Source organism: Channa argus, chromosome 17 (assembly GCF_033026475.1).
Source record: "Channa argus isolate prfri chromosome 17, Channa argus male v1.0, whole genome shotgun sequence".
NCBI lineage: Eukaryota > Metazoa > Chordata > Actinopteri > Anabantiformes > Channidae > Channa > Channa argus.
Window position 1 is genome coordinate 8,382,893 of NC_090213.1, and position 18,603 is coordinate 8,401,495.

The 18,603-nt window shown below is 39.5% G+C and overlaps 3 protein-coding genes across 6 annotated transcripts; all 3 read right to left on the reverse strand.

The window, feature by feature from the left end:
- Positions 1-1,486: 1,486 nt before the first annotated feature.
- LOC137102990 (uncharacterized) lies at positions 1,487-7,024 on the reverse strand. Its single transcript, XM_067482958.1, has 21 exons — positions 6,521-7,024; positions 6,354-6,430; positions 6,176-6,271; positions 5,967-6,091; positions 5,687-5,830; positions 5,513-5,599; positions 4,824-4,988; positions 4,650-4,746; positions 4,335-4,552; positions 4,099-4,255; positions 3,789-3,997; positions 3,593-3,710; positions 3,262-3,461; positions 3,075-3,189; positions 2,829-2,998; positions 2,662-2,750; positions 2,444-2,574; positions 2,182-2,371; positions 1,831-1,972; positions 1,631-1,748; positions 1,487-1,566 (listed from the first exon to the last, which is right to left on the reverse strand). Exons 1-21 carry the CDS (start codon positions 6,733-6,735, stop codon positions 1,487-1,489), a joined length of 2,943 nt encoding a protein of 980 aa, XP_067339059.1. The 5' UTR covers positions 6,736-7,024.
- A 125-nt stretch (positions 7,025-7,149) lies between these two features.
- On the reverse strand, positions 7,150-8,777 carry ttc32 (tetratricopeptide repeat domain 32). Its single transcript, XM_067482959.1, has 3 exons — positions 8,617-8,777; positions 8,275-8,441; positions 7,150-7,533 (listed from the first exon to the last, which is right to left on the reverse strand). Exons 1-3 carry the CDS (start codon positions 8,730-8,732, stop codon positions 7,406-7,408), a joined length of 411 nt encoding a protein of 136 aa, XP_067339060.1. The 5' UTR covers positions 8,733-8,777; the 3' UTR covers positions 7,150-7,405.
- A 3,627-nt stretch (positions 8,778-12,404) lies between these two features.
- Positions 12,405-18,579, reverse strand: matn3a (matrilin 3a). Of its 4 annotated transcripts, none has more exons than XM_067483048.1 (6): positions 18,174-18,579; positions 15,037-15,612; positions 13,832-13,957; positions 13,276-13,374; positions 13,033-13,092; positions 12,405-12,937 (listed from the first exon to the last, which is right to left on the reverse strand). In XM_067483048.1, the coding sequence occupies exons 1-5, from the start codon at positions 18,340-18,342 to the stop codon at positions 13,037-13,039; spliced, it is 1,026 nt and encodes a 341-aa protein (XP_067339149.1). In that variant the 5' UTR covers positions 18,343-18,579; the 3' UTR covers positions 12,405-12,937; positions 13,033-13,036. The 4 variants fall into 4 exon arrangements, with proteins under 4 accessions (XP_067339149.1, XP_067339148.1, XP_067339150.1 ...); XM_067483047.1 differs by having other exon boundaries at positions 13,023-13,092; XM_067483049.1 differs by lacking the exon at positions 13,832-13,957 and having other exon boundaries at positions 13,023-13,092.
- Between the last annotated feature and the right edge of the window lie 24 nt (positions 18,580-18,603).

Consider the following 18,603-nt stretch of genomic DNA (forward strand, 5'->3'; position numbering starts at 1 on the left):
TGAAATGTCACCACAGTGAGGCCCAGAGTGCTATGGAACAGGTTTTCATCAAGAAAGTCTCTGTACATTGCTGCACTTGTCTTTCCCTCAAACTTCTTCCATTTACTGATGGAGGCCACTGTGCTGCAAAAGGTTTTCTGTACCCTTCCCCAGATCAGTGCCTACCTACAATCCTGTCTGAGGTCTGCAGACAATTCCTTGTACTTCATGGCTTGGTTTGTGCTCTGATATGCACTGTTAACTGTGGGACCTTTATATAGACAGGTGTGTGCTTTATTAAAACCAACTTCTTCCGTGTGGTCATCATAGGGTATTATTAGAATTGAGGGAAATATTGAATATTTTGGAATAGGGCTGGAATGCAAGACATGGAAGAAGTTGAGCGCTGGGAATACTTTCTGGATGCACTGTAATAAAGTAAAGACTAAAAAAGTATGTAGAGGAAACCCAACAACAGTGGAGAGGATAAACTCCCTTTAATGGAAAAAAAAATCTACAGCAGAACCAGGCTCAGGGTGGGCAGCCATCTGCCTTAAGGGGGAGATAGAACCTTCCCTTTCACATTTAGTGCAGGGAGCATACTGAGGCATAACATGAACTGTACAATCTAATGCAATCCAATTCTTTATATTGGTTCTGACAAGCATTCTACTTTTAGAAGCTTATTTCTCAATTTATAGGTTGAAACTGTCAGGTGATAATTTGTTGAGGCTAAAGTGGGTAGTGGTGTCATAGTCAAATGCATTATAAAGAGTGGTTTTAATGTTTTAGCCCAATTTTTTTAAATGGGTGGCCAAAACACTAAGACCACTGCATAATGCTGAGGAATTAAAACCTCTGGCAGAGCCACTGTATTGATTGCATGTGGTCATGTTATGCCTGACATGTGCAAGTTAAAGCATAAAGGGGTTTCAATAGCTAGACAGCCTGTGCTGATTCAAAAGGAGTATCCAAAATTAACCACTACTCATTGAATTTGATAAAACCAGCACCTTTTGAAGTTATAATGTAGGTCTGCAATTGCTCCCATTACAGCTCTTCTGTAAAGATCTGCAAGAGCCTAGAGGTATCATGTAATGTGCCTTGAAATTGTTCTGTAATATATTTGACAGCAAATGTTAAATACTGGCATTAGATTCAAATTCACTCATTAGAAAGAGGAGAGTTTACAAGTGCACATCTGGCATCATGTCACAACCACAGAAATTCCATATCATGAGTAAGCCTCAGAACAATTTATGGGATTAGATTCTTGCAGCCCTAAGTGCACTTGTCACCTATTGTTGATCTGGCTAATCTGCAACAGCTCTCCTAAAAAGGCTCGGGATGCTAGTTACAGTAGTCAAGGTCAAGCTGAACTCAAGTACATCAAAATTCATTGGTGAGTAGCTGTTCAGTGGGGTTCTCATGCACTTCAGGTTGAAATTGACATTGAGATAGGGAAAAAAAATTAAAATACAACTTTTTTTTTAAGAAACTTGTTTATTCATAAGTTCGGCTGAGTCTTTAACAGAACAGGTCCAGAGGAAATCTGCTTTTGGCCGTTTGAGTCTGTGCTTCTTTGCTCTGAAGGGAAAAAAAAGTAAGTAATCTACAGCTGGTTTGACAAATCACTGTTAGAGAATCTTACCTCTTTTTGTGCTTGTCCCTTGATATTGCAAGTTATTGTGGCGCATACACTGGCCACTGCAGGCACCATCTGATTTGCCGTTTTTGCCACAAATCACTGCATCGCAGTGGATGTATATCTGGACAGACAGGATTTATTACATTGCTACATTCAGTGGTTCAATGTGCTGTGTGTGGAAGGACACAAATTTAATCCATTACCTCATCTTTAAGAACCTGTTCATCTCTAGTGAAGGTGAACATCTTCACAGAGAAGCGCTTTATGTGGGATGGGATTGTAATCCTGTGATTGCTCACAACAGGAAGGAAGACTGTCACATAGGGATCATCTTTATTCTCACAGCTATTGGAGAAATAAGAATGCTGTTAAATCCTTGGGTTTGAGTTTGATGTGCACATTAATTACTGCAGTCAGTCTTGAGTGATATAAAGGAACCAAGTCTCAAATAAGCACATGAAAAGCACACATGTCAAACTTACAATGGTATTAAAAGAAACCCTTAATGTTGGAGAGGGTTGTATTACAAAGAAACACTAAGGATTTAATTTTACCTGTTTACTATTATGTCCCAGCTGGGAACAGAGGTCCTGTTCTCATAAAGAGTAGCCCAGCAGGTCTCCAAGATGAGCTCTAACTGGGTGTCAGTAGACTGCATCAACTCCACTTCAAAATACAGTGGCTGCCTCAGGTACTTCACAACAGGAAAATCCCCAGCTTGGTAGAACTGTTTGTATGATGAATCTGAAGTAGGATGGCCCAATTAGAGAGAACCAGTTTTGATATTGGGGAATTAAATAAAAAGTGGCCACCCACCTCTGGCAAGCCTCATTTGCACCATTAGCTGTCCGAACCCAATTTCTGCTGAAGGCTCATCGCTTCTTGGCTTGTAGCTGAACGCAACAGTCTGAGTCTCATTGACCACATAGTAGCAGGAAACAGTTTGTCTACAAAAAGCACATTTATGGATTTACCTCAATGTAAATACTGATTCGCCCCCAGGGAAGGAGGAAAAGTTACAAAAATGTACTTACTTGTAGCCAGGGTCAGCTCGTGACTTATAGCCTGCTTTTTTAGGATATAGGCTAATCTCGTTTTCATACATCATGTAATGGTCAAAGAACTAAAAAAATATAAATAAAACACTGCATCATTTACAACATTTAAGAGCCATTTTCCATAAAAATAGGACTAAACTTACTGTTCTAGTGGTCCCACAGGAGTCACCGGTGAAAGAGAAATAAGCAAAGCGATCATTACTAAAAACAGGTTTGCAAGTCTGGTCCTTTAGAGTCAGTAAGCCTGGATTTAGATTGGGCACCGAGTCCACCTTCACAGCCAGAGCAGTCATTGTTCCATTTGGGTAGCAGGCTTAATGATGAGACAAAGTCAGTAACATGTTCAACCAAGCAATAAAAAAAAAAATACTGTTTCCCTCCCATCTTACTGGTCGTCATCAAGGGGAACATGCAGGACAGGTAGAGATTGCCAAGAACCCAGGTGGTGTTTGGAGCTAGCAGTAGCATCTCAAGTCTGGTTCTGACTGAATCAGATGTAATCATCTGGCAAACAAAGAGCAAAGTTATCAGTGTAGATTTGTACATTTTTAGCTCATTTGCTGATTCTTTACCCACCTCAAACACTGCGTCCTTGGCCATGTATGGCACCATAAGGCTCAAGTGTGTGGCATTATCTTGGAAGTTGTATGCTTCTGCCAGCTCATCGGTTAGCTGTCGAGACCCAACTTTGATCTGCAAATTGGAGCCTTGACTTCCATATTTCACAATAATGTAAAAGTGACTCTGGTCACAGGTGCCAGTCATACTGGGAAGCTCTAAAAGCAGAGAAATATGTAAGAGCCACTGGCTGTATAGGTTTTCCACCCATGTGTTAAGTGGGGAATTTCTGGTTTGAGCAGTCATGATAAAAGACAAAAAAAAAATATATATATCAATGCAGTCTCACCAACATCCTGCAGAGATGCTTGCAACTCAACTGGCTGAGTGAAGGGAGTTTCTTCAGGCAGGATGATAAAGCCAAAGGCCAGAGGGAGGATGTAGAGTGTAACCAACATCTCAGGATTCTGCAAAAATAAAACTCATGTCACAGGGTAGTTGACAAGTAAAGCTATGTGTATGGAAGGACATTTTGAAATGGTTACATTTTTCAGGACAACATCAGCATCAAAGGGCACTTCTAGAGACAGGGTCTTTGTTTGGTTGGGGAAGCTGTACTCCCGAATAGTGAAGCCTCTGTCATTGCATTCATCAATGCTCAGAACTCCAGTAGAGAAGGTGATGTTCCTGAGCACCACGTCATGAAGGAATGTTCCCAATTTAAGGCTGAAAATCCTGTCCTCTAAAACAGTATCTGAGGAACATAAAATGGTAGAATTAAAAAAAAATAAAACCAAGCCTGACATGCTATTGCTTCTACCAGGGGAGAGGGGAAAAAAAAAAAAAGCACTCAACTGTCTTGAACTTGGAGGGTCTGAGGCATTGGAGGAGTGGTAATGGGGAACAAAATTTTGTATCTGGTGTCATCTTGAGTTTTGTCGGCCCTCCACAGCACCTCAAGCATGGGCTCCACGGTGTAGGTGATGTGATACTGGTAATCTGGGGCATGGCTCTGCAATCATTTACAGCATCTCAATAAAACATGCAAAGGCACTAGTGACCAAAACTTCTCAAAGGCATACACTTCCTACCTTGTAGTAGCCATCAGGAGAGCCTATTGGCATTTCAACGATGATGTGAAACTCTGTGGCAGTTAGAGTGTACCCCCGTGTGGCCATCTGAGATTTGTCCAGCCTCTCACCATTTATGCCCATGTGCATTTCAATGATTTTACAGCTCCTCTCTGAGAGCGGTGTCACATGGCGAGGTACATGCCAGGAGATCACATTGTCAACAAAGAGGACTCCACCTGTAAATAGAGCCACTCGACTTAAGTTTGCAACAAAAAAAAAACAAAAAACAAACATGCCACAAGAAACACTCCATATAGTTGTGTTGAGACGCACCAGTAGGACAAGCAGCTGCCAAGTTCATGATACTCAAACCATGTTGTGACTTGTAGTAAATGCTCGCTTGCAGAACTTCCAAGGGGATTTCAGCAATCTAAAAATAAAAGTGTTAATGCATTTTTCTTTTTCTTAATGGCAGTAACACTGGAGCGAGGGGGGTTTGTTTCTTACCTCCTCCACATAAGTCTCTGCTGTATTATATGGGCTACGCAGTACAAGTCGATTTTTGGTAATCATGGCACCATAGCCAGCTTGCTGTGCCTCCCTCAGAACCATGGAGACTGGTTCTGGAGTAAAGAAAGTCATCTTCCAGATGCTGCTGGCAGCACTAGGAGTCTGTGTATAAACAAAGGAAACTCAGCAAAGATTAAAAATACTGCATCCTTTGTTCATATCAAAAAAGAAAATTATATAATGCAAGTCAACTTTAGAGATGCAGTGAGGTTAAAGTATAGACATTTGCTTTTACATGTAGTGGTGTAGGAGTCAAAGTAGCCATAATTAAATTTCCTTAAGTATATTTTCCATACATCTGTACTTAAGTACAGTAACAAAGTACTTTTACTTTCCACAAATTGTAAATACATGCAGCGATGAGTTTGCCTCACAGATCAACTGTCACAATACAGTTGATCTGTGAGGACACTGCTTTGACAGAACAGTACATAAAAACTACGTTTTACAAAATGGATTTCAGTCTGACTCAGGTGAACTTGATAACAATTTACTAAAATCTCTGCACTGCTGCCAGTGTTCATCACATTGTCATGGGAGGCTTTGAGAGCACCTCCTAAGTAATTTCAAAGGAGTGACACTAGCTTTAAATCAAGTGCACTGAAGCTGAAAAAATTTAAACATACCCCAGGAATGGTGTTTGGATCATCTTTAACATTGTGAATCTGCTGCCCCTTAGCTTCAGCATCAGGTGTAGCCATGTAGTGTGACACCTTAAAGAGGAGGCATCAAATCTGAACTTTGTCCTCCCTATAACACATTGAATTCACTGCAGCCATAAATGTAAAAAAAGCACTTACTTCCATGTAGTTCCTGTCGCAGAGGATCTCTCTGGAGGCCCACCGAGAATAACTGCATGTTTTGCTCACATCATAACTAACCACATCTGTTGGACTCAGTCTATACATTTGAAGTCTTAAGCCAACATTAAAAGTTTTATCTTCCTACAAATGGAAACAAAAGTAGGACTGCAGTAAATTTCTCTGCAGTACATTTAATGTTCATGACATACATTCTTCATTAGAATATTCATTATGGGAAAAAAAAAAAAATCCAGCATACTCCCATTTTCTTACGTACTTTGTTGTCCACATAGCAGCCCATGAGCGACGTGTAAATTCTGGTGTTACCCCATGGGTCAGACTCCATGCTGTAGCCACACTGAGCAGCTAGGCTGGGCGTTAACACAATTTGCTGAGTACCATCTGCAAAAAAGCAGCATGCATTACAGGGGTCACTTCTTTAAGTGATGGGACTGTAGTCTACAAATTAGCAGATTTCTCACTCACTGATGGCTTCCACCTCTAGCTGGTTCCCCACTGCTAGAGCCTTGTCCAATGACAGTCTCATCAGATTACCTACACAGTCTGACTTTAAACCACTGCCTGTTGAAAGAAAAGGCTGAACAAGTATGAACTGACTTAAGGTAAAACTGAATGATTGTAATGATTTCTGATGATTCCTTACTTGACTGTGAACTGGGCTTTACATTTGGCCTTGCTTGACCCAAGACAGTTAGTGCAGCCATGAAGCTCCATATCAAACTTGAGCAAAAAAGAAATTCATTTAGATACACTGAAACAGGCAAATGGTAGTTGTTAAAAAAATTAAAATAAACATGAAAATTGACTTACATGTTTTCAAGCCTCTGCATGATACAGCCTGAGCATAGCCAAAAAAAAAAATGAAATGCAGGAATCCAACCACTATTGGAGATTGGAGCTTGGCACTGAAACCCCAGCAAACCCCACCGACAAACAAACAAACTGAACTGTAGCAGCGTCCTGCTTTCTGGGCCTTCACCAGCTGCTTTAATGTCAGTTAGAAACAACCCACAGGTGAGATTCATTAGCAATTTTCCACCTGCCTCGCCCACTGTGGGTCAATATCCAACCAGTTAATGTCTGTTACCACTTTTCCCTAAAACCATATCTAATTGCTGAAAAGACTTAAGCTGTGTAAGAGATTTAATTTAACAAGCAAAACATGTTTTTCCACTGAAACTGACTTATTATTACTGTATGCAAGCACTTGATTATAGTTTGTTTATGATCACAAACCTTCTGCCAGTGTGTTTTTAATGTGAAGCACTAGCATTTAATACCAACTATAAAGCAAGGCTCATTGTTTTTCTGTGTGTGCTTAGGTTAATGGGTTTGCACACTCACATACTTACACAAGGATATACTTTCATTTATGAGGTCAATACATTTATCCCAACTGAAAGACTCTTCAGTTGGAAGAATAAAATAATTATCAATGGTCTGCTTGAAATAGATCTTTATTAGCATTGCACCTGATCCAGTTAGTCTATTCACTTCCTTTCATGTTTTCAAAAAAGCAATTTTGCATTTATTTATGTGAGTTTTATCTGTCCATTTGTGCTGACAACATAATGTCGGTGTGTCACATGATAAAACAGTCCATCTTCAGATCATTTTTCTTTGACAAAACAGGTACATCTTTTAAAGCTGCACTGCAATGTAAAAATATGAAGTGCTCTGAAGTACATGAGGTTGTCAGTATCCCCTGTTTATCTTCTGCTGCTGGTCCAGAAGAGTTTGTTGCAGGCTCAATTTGGCATCTTCAAAATCTGGATTAAGCTTTAATGCTTGCTGGAAGTCACTCTTGGCATCGTCAAAAAAACCTGCAAAATAAAAAAAAAGTGGACAAATAACAGCTGCCAGTTTGTTATTGTGTAAAATCCTGCAAGATGGTCTTTTGAGTCTGCATTCAGTGTTTTCTAGGCACCACGAGCACTGTCATGACTTGGCTCTGTGAATGCATGGCTCCATCTACTGTCCTGTGAAGAACCCTCTGAACTGACACCACACTCCCCCCCCTCCCCACACAACATCATACTGTGTACTGTGTACTGACCACAAGGTGCAGTTTGAGAAATGAAGAAGTGCAGAAAGTATTGAGCAAAAAGGACCAACAGAAGGCAGGAAGCATGTTTTATTTTCCATGCTAATCAGTGTAGTGTCTAAGAAGCCATTTAATGACTTTATCACAGGCAAGGTTGTGGGAGCCTGCCTGATCTGATCTGAAGAGAAATTATTAATACGTCATACCCTAGCATTTGAGACACAATAACCAGTACAATTTATTTTATTTATTTTTATTTATTTATTTAGTACAATTTATTTTATTTTTCAACTTATTTTATCTCCACTACAATCCCATTAGTAAATACATTTTTTTTGTAATTTTTCACCGTTTTTCCTATCCAAGACAATTATTGATTGTTTTCATCTGATTATGTCTAAAATTAGCAAAAAGTGTTTAACTGGCTCAAGATTTGGTATCAAGATGAAACTCATTAAACATTCATTTTGAACGGACTGGGCAGCAGTAAATATTTAATAAAGTCGGTGTTACTTCTTACCGAGTCTATAGTGGATGAGTCCTCTGTTGTAGAAAGGGATTTCAAACTGGCTGTCAGCTTGTATAGCGGAGGTATAATCCTCTACTGCTTCACGGAAATCCACCCGGAGGTACTTTATCTGTCCACGGTTATTATAAGCTGTCGCCAAATTACTGGCTTCATATTCCCTGTGGAAATACAGCACAGTCATAGAGCTATTATGGTTAAACCGAATGCGGCGGACTGATGTGGGATGGTTGACTTTAGCTAGGGGGGTTAGCCCAGACAAGTCACTTCTAGTCTGAAAGGTAACAGAAAACAGTGTGACGTTAAGTTCACTCGCCAAATGATGACAAGTACTACCTGAGCTTTACGCAGGTAGAGATGAACTTTGTGTACAGCTCCTCTGCATGCTTGAAATTCTGTTTTTGTAACTCTGAGTTGGCGCGTTCCAGAATGTGGGAAATATCTTCCTCCATTGGTACTTTACTGTTGACGTTTGACTGCTGTGTTCTTCGGTCGCGGATGTGATGTCACATGCAAAACTGTCCAATCGCGGTGTAGTGCATCGTTAGTGGGCGTGGTATACATTCAATCTCTTCCCTTTAGCAAGTGGTTGCTAGGTAACCTTCCAATATTTAACTTTCAATTAAACAAACATTACCAATAATTGTGATTTAAACATCATTTGATTAAACTAACAACTCATGTTACCTACAAAATTGATTTTATGTAAACTTTTTTCTGTTCAAAACTGTGATTTCAACAGTGTTTTTAAATAGCCAACATGAATCCACATCTACATATTTTTCTTAGTTAAGTAATTAGATGAAGCACATTTTCAAATTTTTTAATAATGTTATACTATTATATTTATATTTATACTACATTTCTCTGCCATTTTATTTCTTGTTATTTAACTACTACGGGACACTTTTCTGAATATGTTGTTGCAACATTATTATGTATGTAATATATATTTTCTAACTTCTATTTTAATGCATGTGTATTTTATTTTTAAGTAAAAATAATTTGCATATTTAGATTTTTTCCTTATTTCCTTTATTATTTAGGTTTCAACTTATCTCAACACAACTTTCAATCATAATTAAGATGATAATTGTTCACATTCAATACAGTGTCCTGAGGTTTCCCCTGTTAAATGCAAGAATGGTTTTCTGGGCTTTAAAATACATTTTAACAGCAGGTGGCAGACTTAACTCAGATTTCATTAAAACAATGAACGTGAACAAAGAGTTAAAAATAGTAAAGGAATAATGAAAATAAACTGACTACACACAGTCAGCATGAAATTTAGTTAAATTCAATTCAACTTTATTTATATAGCGCCATTTCACAACAAAGTCATCTCAAGGCACTTTACAGCATAAAGTCAAGATAGAGAGAACCCAACAATTCCCCCATTGAACAAGCCCTAGGCAACGGTGGAGAGGAAAAACTACCTTTAACGGAAGAAACCTACAGCAGAACCAGGCTCAGGGTGCACAGCCATCTGCCTTGACCGGCTGATGTGAAAAGTGAAGAGAGAAAGGAAAAAATCAACAAAAGCAAGAACTGAACTTCGGGCAGGTTGGTAAGACCAGTGGAGGCCCACTGGAAAACACACAGTTTCAAAGCTGGGGACACCTGCAGAAAGGGACAGAGAGAGTGACACAGAGAGGGGGAAAGACAACTGCGGGAGACAACAGACAGAGCTAATGTTATACAGTGGTGACAGTGGCAATCTAAGGTCTATTCAGTGGAAAACATTTTTGGAATATTATCGTAATGATACAAAGAGTGTTTTAATTCAAAGAAAATGTGGTAACACTACAGACTCAAACATCTCTCACACTAGTTCTTAAGACAATGTGGATACATGCTGTAGTAGACACCAAGACATCAAGGGGCAGACACACAAATTTTCAAATGGTCTCCTAGGACACTAGGACAAGAAGCATAGCTTACTCAGGACCAGTGCACTTCCCTTTTATGGCCCATTTATCTCTAGATCATGTTGGTGAGTGAAGTGCAGTTGAACCCAGTGGAAGAGGATGTGGACGAGTGACTTTTGACACTGTTAAGGAAATGGTTTCAACATACAACCTGTATAAGTACAATAAGTAGTGGCCATTACATTAATTAAAGGATATCTACACAAAACATTCAGGATGTTACTAAAAATGAGAAAGAATTGTCAATATAACAACATTTATAAAATCACAATGCCTTTCATTCTATTGAATTAGTTGTTAAACATCACTTTTTTAAAACTCAGTGAAACTTTTGCAAAAGAACTAAAATTAATTAGTTAATTTTGACTGGCACAACATGTACTTTTGAAGCTAGGACAGTTGTTTTGACTTGCTTTTTAAAGGTTGCAGTTTGCTGAGAGATATAGCACCAACTTTCCACTTTGTCCATTTTGGCCTGGCAGAATCAGAACATCCATCACACACCTCAGTCCAGTGGGTTCTCTTCACTGCTAGACCCACAGCACATATAGGCTTATCACTACAGTTCACCTCTCACCATACTGTCAAAATGTCTCAAGGCTTCAAGTGCTTTTTCAGTTTAAGTGGAAACAGAGTCAGGTAAAATCAGTTTCAGGGCTTTAAAACTGGATTTTAATTGTTCAGTCTCCTGAGCACCAAAGTCCATCAAAGGCTTCACTCGCTACAATAATCTTTTCAAGAGCTTTTAATCCCACTTTCTTTAGTGGATAGAGTCATAAACCGCAGTTCTGTTTCCGAAGTTTTTAAAATAAACTGTCCCGTTAAATACAGCCTCCTAATTTGCTCTGGAAACAAGTGTACAGAATATCTTTCTTTTCTTTTATCATTTTTCAATATCAGATGTATTTCAGTAAAAATAGTAGATGGACACAATTCTCTCATCTACTGATTGAGCTACACTAAAGGCCAATTATCTTAGTTCAGCATAAAGAAACAGAAAACAATCTGGTACTTGTGCAATTTATATGCCTCTGGTTGTCGTACAGATTTAAAGAAAAGAGATAACATAGTAATTCATCAGATTTAGACTTGTTGGTGGGTGGACTAATTTTCCTGTTGACTGCAGTTTCATATTTATCCATCATTAATAAAACCACACATCTAGAACTATTTTTGTTTTAAAGCTCTTCCTCAGCCTTTCATACTAAACCACTTGGAAAAGGCAACATGTTGCACCAAACCAAATGTGTCTTTTCCACTTCTCAGCTGTGTGTGAGTCCCATTTATCTTCTTACACTGAGACGCTGGTGGGCTCACCTTCCTGACCGCCCGTCTGTGTGTATGGTAACCATGAAAGCCACTGAAATAGCAAACAAACATAAATCAGCTGCCTGGTTAAAGGAAGGAGGGAGAGGGTCCAAACCAGACTAGAGGTAAACCTCAGCGTGTTGACTCTCCACCTCACACAGACTTTGCAGACAGAGACGCTCTGTTTCAGTAATGTTTCAAGCAAATAAACCCAGAGGTGAAAGGACGACCCCTATCTGTTGTTTAGGTGGCAGCACTGAAAGTGTAAAAAAAAAGACGCGATGATAATAACATTAAGCAGAAAAAGAGATAATTTCCCTTAAAATTATTTTAACATCCCAGAATAATCAAATAAACAGTTCTGCTCAGTCATCCATCCATCAATTATCTGTCACCGCTTATGCAATTTGGGTGGGGGGAGCCTATCCCAGCTGTCATCAGGCAAGGTTGTTAATAGAAATGTTAGAGCTGTATCACCATATTCATCTTTCTATATGAACACAGATTAATTTAATGACTCATGTCTACAGAAACATGTTGGATAATTTGTGTTTAAAATAATATAGGTAGTTTAAATGTATGCTATTCATTGTCACTATCATAATCAGGCTATTCATTATTGACATGTTTAAACAGCTGGATAATTTGTATGTTCATTTCTTTCTATATAGTAGTTTTCATTTTTGGTGGGGAAATCTGTCGTTCCTGCACAGGATTCAAATTCTTACCACAAGTACAATGGATTTACAGGATGCAGCATCTGTGTTTTGAATTGTATCTCTGCGATCTTCATTTTATGTCCATATGGAATAAAGATTAGGATTGTAGGTTTATTACTTTTACTCAAAAAGTGCACAGCAAACTCTTTATGGTTATTTTATTGTCCAAAGTGTTGCTTTATTACATTTATAGATCTCAGCCAATATTATATATCTGACACATCTAATAAATTCACAAACACAGGAACCCTCCTTAACATATAATACAAACATTCGATTATATATAATTTGATACCGTTTATATAATAAGGAAAAAATCTAAAAGAGCTAAAGTATCAAAACCTACATAATCACTAAGTAATTCCAATTTGACATTGTCACAATTAGCTACTATATACAATAGTCACCTTTGTAGAAAAAGAACAATAGAAATTAATGAGAAACTCCAAAAATAATATGCATTTTCTTTGGTTATTTAACATAACACCATCTACATACTGGTGCTACAAAATTGTATAAGGAGCTTTGGCAACAGTTTTAAAACATTGCATTTTATTTTCATAAATCAACTGCAGATAAGCTGATAGTTGCTGATAGTCCACAGCGGTCTGTAATTTGAGGTATACTGGTTAATAAATCACAGCTTCACCCGATCTGTCGGTGCAGTTGGAGGATTATGGCAGAGTGCAGATGTCCACGTTGCTGCAGAAAGTAAATAAGCAAGAAGTCAAAGTGGGGTGTTGGGTAGGATGCTTTTACTACCTCTGAGAAAACTGTCACCACTTACAGCTGTGTACCTCTTTAAATGCGACCGAGCATGTTCTCCAGGCGCTCTATTCTCCCAGACACGTCCGTGAGTGACGTCAGTCAAGGAAACTCATTTGCACACACTTTTATGGGCACAAAAATATACAAGGCAGACTGTTAAATTAAATTCCAATAACAAAACCAGCAGGTACAAATATCCAACTGTTAGCCCAGCGAAGCCTGCTGCAGACAATGTTTATAATAAACTCCATCTGAAACAACAGAAAGGATATGCTTGGCTGTGAGCTGCTGGATGGTTGCCTGTGTCTTCTTCTGGAAAGCCAGTCTAGCCTCACATTTACAGGGATCCTCCACTATCTCCACCTTCACCTCTTCACCGGGAGAAAGCAAATTTCACATCAGTATAACAGATCATATAGACAGTAAAACACACACACACACAAAATGCCACCTACTCTACTGTTTTCCAACTAGACTGCTGGTCAAGAAAATAAATCCTGAGAAAATAAACCCACATTTAAACATACATACTTTCCAAAATGATCTACACTATGGATTTAACATTGCTGCTTTGCCACAATTACAATCACAAGACAAAATACAGTAAATCAATTCTATAATATTACCCGATAACTGTCCAACAAATGCTACAGTCAAAAGTGAATGATCAAGCCAGGGTTAATGCAACAGTTGGTTGTGATGTTGTGAAGCCCTGTTTAAATACCAAAAACACGCACTACACAATGTTACACTTTTAATTCCAGAGCAGCATCAATATCACTGCATAAAGTCAGATTTGCTGCAGGAATCCACACATTATGCTCTTACGTTTCAGGGAACATGTTTTCTTGTCCGCATTCAAGATATAACCATTCCGGCACTTGCAGTAATAGGAGCTGTTGCTGTTGACACAAAAGTGTTCGCAGTCATGTCCCACGGCACAGGGGTCCAGACCTAGAATAACCCGGGATTGAGGGATGGTGCTGTCAAGATGGCAGCATGGGTACAGTTTCATGTGCTAGAATGGAGGGTATTGTAGTGGGTGGCCTGTGTTAGGTAAGGTAAAGCTCTGCAGATGGAAAAACATGGCTAAACCAGTGGATGATAGTCTGTATCGGTTTGTAATGGAGAATATATGCAGACAAAAATAACTAAAGTTGTTTTGGTGAAATTTGAAATATATCACTCTTTTGTATGAGTTAAAAAATATATTTGACAGCTTTTCTAAGGTGTTTGTACTTGACCACATGCCACTTGTGGTGGAAAATCTGGTCCATTCACAACCTTCACCACATCTCAGCCAAGGTCATTTGTGAAGTTCTTAGTTTCACTGCGTTGGACAACACAGGTAAAATCACAGAACCCTAAAGTACAACAGTAATGACAGGTTAACAAATTATTTCTTAAAAATGCAGTGGACAAGACAAACATCGGAGAGTAACACAGAAACACGGAACCACAGCAGAACCTTAATTATTCAATCATCTGAAGTTCTTATTCAATTAAAGTGATTTAGAATTAAATGCGTTAGTTGCTTTTTGGCAGAACAAAACCAAAGGATATAAAAATAGGGTATGTGCATCCCTACATTTAAAGGGATGTTGGACATTGTTGCCCTATTACTTTTTGGATAAATGTCTTCTTTTGCTAAATGGTTTGAAAAAGTGAGGTTTTACTGTTGTATGAATAAAAAATAAAAAGTAAATAAATTCAAAGCAGTCTACACGATGATGCTTTGAATGCAAAAAAAAAAAATACAAATTAAAAAAATCACTATATTTATTTGCTTTTATGAAGAAGCTGAAAGTTTCGAGCTGCATGGCCTCAAGACTTTACATATGTTTAACTTGGCATATACAAGCAGGTTCTAATGCCGACATCTGCAGCCCACATGGGGGTTGAGCGTATTTAGTTTTGTATTTTTAACCCACACGCTGCAACAAGCCCCTGTAGACTGTAGGTGCCCCTTACTGGGGAACTAGAACCAGGGTTAATGATGGGGAGAACATCTTGCAGGTTCATTTTTGTCCTACCGCACAAGGTCTCTCTGAACTTGGAGGTGAGCTTCTCAATAACGCCGTAGGTCTCCACATAGAAGATGTGGTCATCCAGTGGGATGCTGGCCATCTGCTGCAGGGAGCGCATGTCGGCACGGTCAACCCCCACAGCATAGATCTCGATGCCTGATGCTCGGGCTGCAGCAGATACTTCCTCCACCTGGTCTTGAGGTCTCCCGTCTGTTACTATGATGGCCACCTTGGAGATGTTCTTGGACCGAGGTCGGGCTCCAGACTGCTCGGTGAAGGCTTCGTTCACTGCGGTCTTGATGGCGAGGCCGGTCATGGTGCCAGCTGCCAACGGCTCAATGCGGGAGATGGCTTTCTTCATGTCGGGTTTGTTGAAATAGTCTTTGAGCAGGAACTGGATCTTGACTGTGCTGGCATAGTTGACCACAGCCACTCTCGTGCCATCTCTGCCCACGTCCAGAGTGTCGACCATGTGAGCGAGGAATGTCTTGACTTTTTCAAACTCACCAGGACGCACACTGCGAGAGCTGTCGATGATGAAGACAAGGTCCAGGAGACGGCTTCTGCATTCAGAGTCTGTCTCTGGTGATTAACCAAACCATGGCAGGATTAAATCCATATAGTACTGAAAACCCAGTTTGTTAATCAGACAGAAACATTCACATCTGCTTGTTGAACTTTCACAGTGAGACCGATACAGTTAATAACCAAGAACAAAACACAGGAGACTTTGGGATGCACAGTAGACATTCCCATCAGGACATTGCTGTGCATCAGTGCAGTTGTACAATACACTCGTGTAGTTCTAGCGAAATGATATACAGTAGTATGCCTTAAGACATACTGTGCATCATTTCAGTGTCTCAACTGTCAGAGACTCCTCGTAGTTTTTATCCTTTCATATCATTTACCCTGAATGAAAAGGATGCTCACTGCCCACATATAAAAGTGACAGATGGAGATGGTGTTAGGAGCCTAGCCTGTCAATTCACACATATACTAAACTCCATGCACGGTCTGCAGTTTAGTGTCACGCCTACTTCAGTGAAAACAATTGGAATCACTATTAGTTCCATCTTTCAGAAACACAACAAATAACAAAGCGCACAAAACAGACATGAAGTCTGATTATGAAGATTCTAATTTTCCCTTTAAGATATATGACTGATTACATCTCATTTAAATAAAGTGGAATCAGCTTTCACAGAATAGTGTAACATTTTGGCAAATATGCTTACTGCTTTCGTAGCTCAACTTAAATCTTGATACCACACTCGGGCCTGTCTGCTGAACAGCTAAACTCTCTGGAGTCCCCAATCAGCCCAATCAAGTCACATGCTTCAATGCTAATCATCTGTTACGGTGGTATACTGTATAAAGGTAAAACCAGAAGAATTCAAAAACATCCCAAGGGTTGAAAAACAGATACAAGAGTGGTATGAATCTTTTCATCTAGAGTTTTTCTCCAAAAAGTCCACCTATTTCTTTAAACATCCTCACTTCTGCTCTATAGTTCTGTTTCCATAATTTCCATCATGCGTCAAAGCAAAACAAAAAGGTTTGACCTGGAAAGATTTGAGGAGCATTGGTTGAGTTGGAAATCAAACCCGACTGGTAATATTCTACCTGTCTCCACAGGACTGATGGAGGTGATGAAGCCACTTTGGGTACTGACCGGTAGCGTCACAGGAGCAGCGGTCTCCACTGGCGGCACAGTGGTCGATACCACTGGCACGACGGTTGTCAGTGGTGCCATTGTAGTTGCAGACAGAGCTGGCGGCACTGTTGGCTCTAGTAGAGGTGGTAGGAGGGTAGGGAGGTGTATTACAGGTGTTGTTGGTACTGTGGGGTGTGGCTTTGTAGGACATGGACCTTTGAATTTGTAAGGAAAGAGGTTTTTGAGCCTATGATGTGGGTGGTGAGCTACTGGTGGAGATAAACCTTTGTATACATGGTGCATTTGTGGTGCCCCCAGCCCTGTGAACCTGTACTGATATGTGTGTATGGGGACTGAGGGTCTGTAGTAAGTCACTGGAGGAGATAGAGGAATGGGTCGATACACTACCGGTGGAGTGATCCTTGTTGGCTGGTAGTGGTAGTGATACCCTCCTCTATACGTGTAATCACTTCTGTGAACTACAGGGCCACCGGAAAGGAAAAGTGATGGAGAACATTAATAGGTTGAAAGTGGCTAAACAGGAAAAGTTGTTTAAGTTAACAGTGTGGAATAAAACAACAACTTTTTCTTTCTTGGAGCACAGACACATTATTAGTGGAAGCGTGAGAGTATGTTCAGCCACCTGGGTTGTTTCAAACAAGCTGGGATTGTCGTGAAAAGTGCTTGTTAAACACCCAGTCAAGAATTCTGATTTCATGCATGTTGTGTTTGAGCAAAGTATACATTTTGCTGTTATGATCTTGGTTAGGATAAATTGTTGAAAGGTGAAATCTGATCTTACATCCTTTAATGTTTTCTATGTAAATTACAACAAAATAATAAAAATGAACGAGGCAGAATTGGAATGCAACAAAGTACACTTTAGCACTTCAGTTTTAAGGTACTTTATACTTCCACTTTTTATTCCCTTATCTACAGCTTGTGATGAGCTTGTGAAATCTGTACGTTAAATTACACAAGTTCATAAAGAGGTTAAAGTGAGCTCTACATAGAGGGCAGCATTGAAAATGTGCTTTAATATATAATAAATAATATTAAACTTTTTGTTTAATATTTTGTTTGTCCACATTCAGATACTTAACAACTACATAACAATCCCATTCCCATTAAAACTCGGATAAAACGGGATAAATAAAATTGATGTTAATACATTTTTGTCTTTTATCCAGTTGGCATAGATTTGTCCAAAGGACCCATAGGGTTTCACTAGAGGGATGTGAAAATATCTGAGGGTTCTCAAATAATTATAGTAAAATTTATTATTGTAATATTATAATATTTTCCAACTGCCAAGTGGTTGTAATCTTGTGGCTGATGGATCATTCTTCTGTAACTAAGATAAAACTGAGGCGCTCAGGTAAAGTACTTTTTCCACAGGTGTTTTCGCATTATTGACATTACTTTTACTCTAGTAAACTTATTCCATCACAGATAGAAAGTTACATAGTGCTGTAGAGAGCCTTACTTGATGGATTCAGGGTCCTGAGCGGTGGTCGGCCATTATTTCTGCTTTGTGCGTAGCTCTGGGCAGCTATCATCTGAGGATCCTCTGCGCTGAGCTGATATGTGGCCAACGCGTCAGACAGCAGCAAGGACGCGCAGTACAGGAGGCTGAGGAGTAAAGACTTCATCATATCAGCATCCTCCGATGTCCTCCGGTGCTCTGTCTGCTGCTTCCTCTATTTCTCTGAGGGTCGTTCAGTCCAGAGGGGGTCTGACCGCCCCACACATAAGGAATGTAAATGAACCACGTCAAACCGTCTGCCCACTACAGAGGTGGGACGTGACCTTCGGGCAGCATATACGACGCCATGGAGGACGAAAATACACAACGTAATCTGTTCTAATCCTAACATTTTCAAACGGGTCGCTAGAAGTCTATTCCATTTAATTAT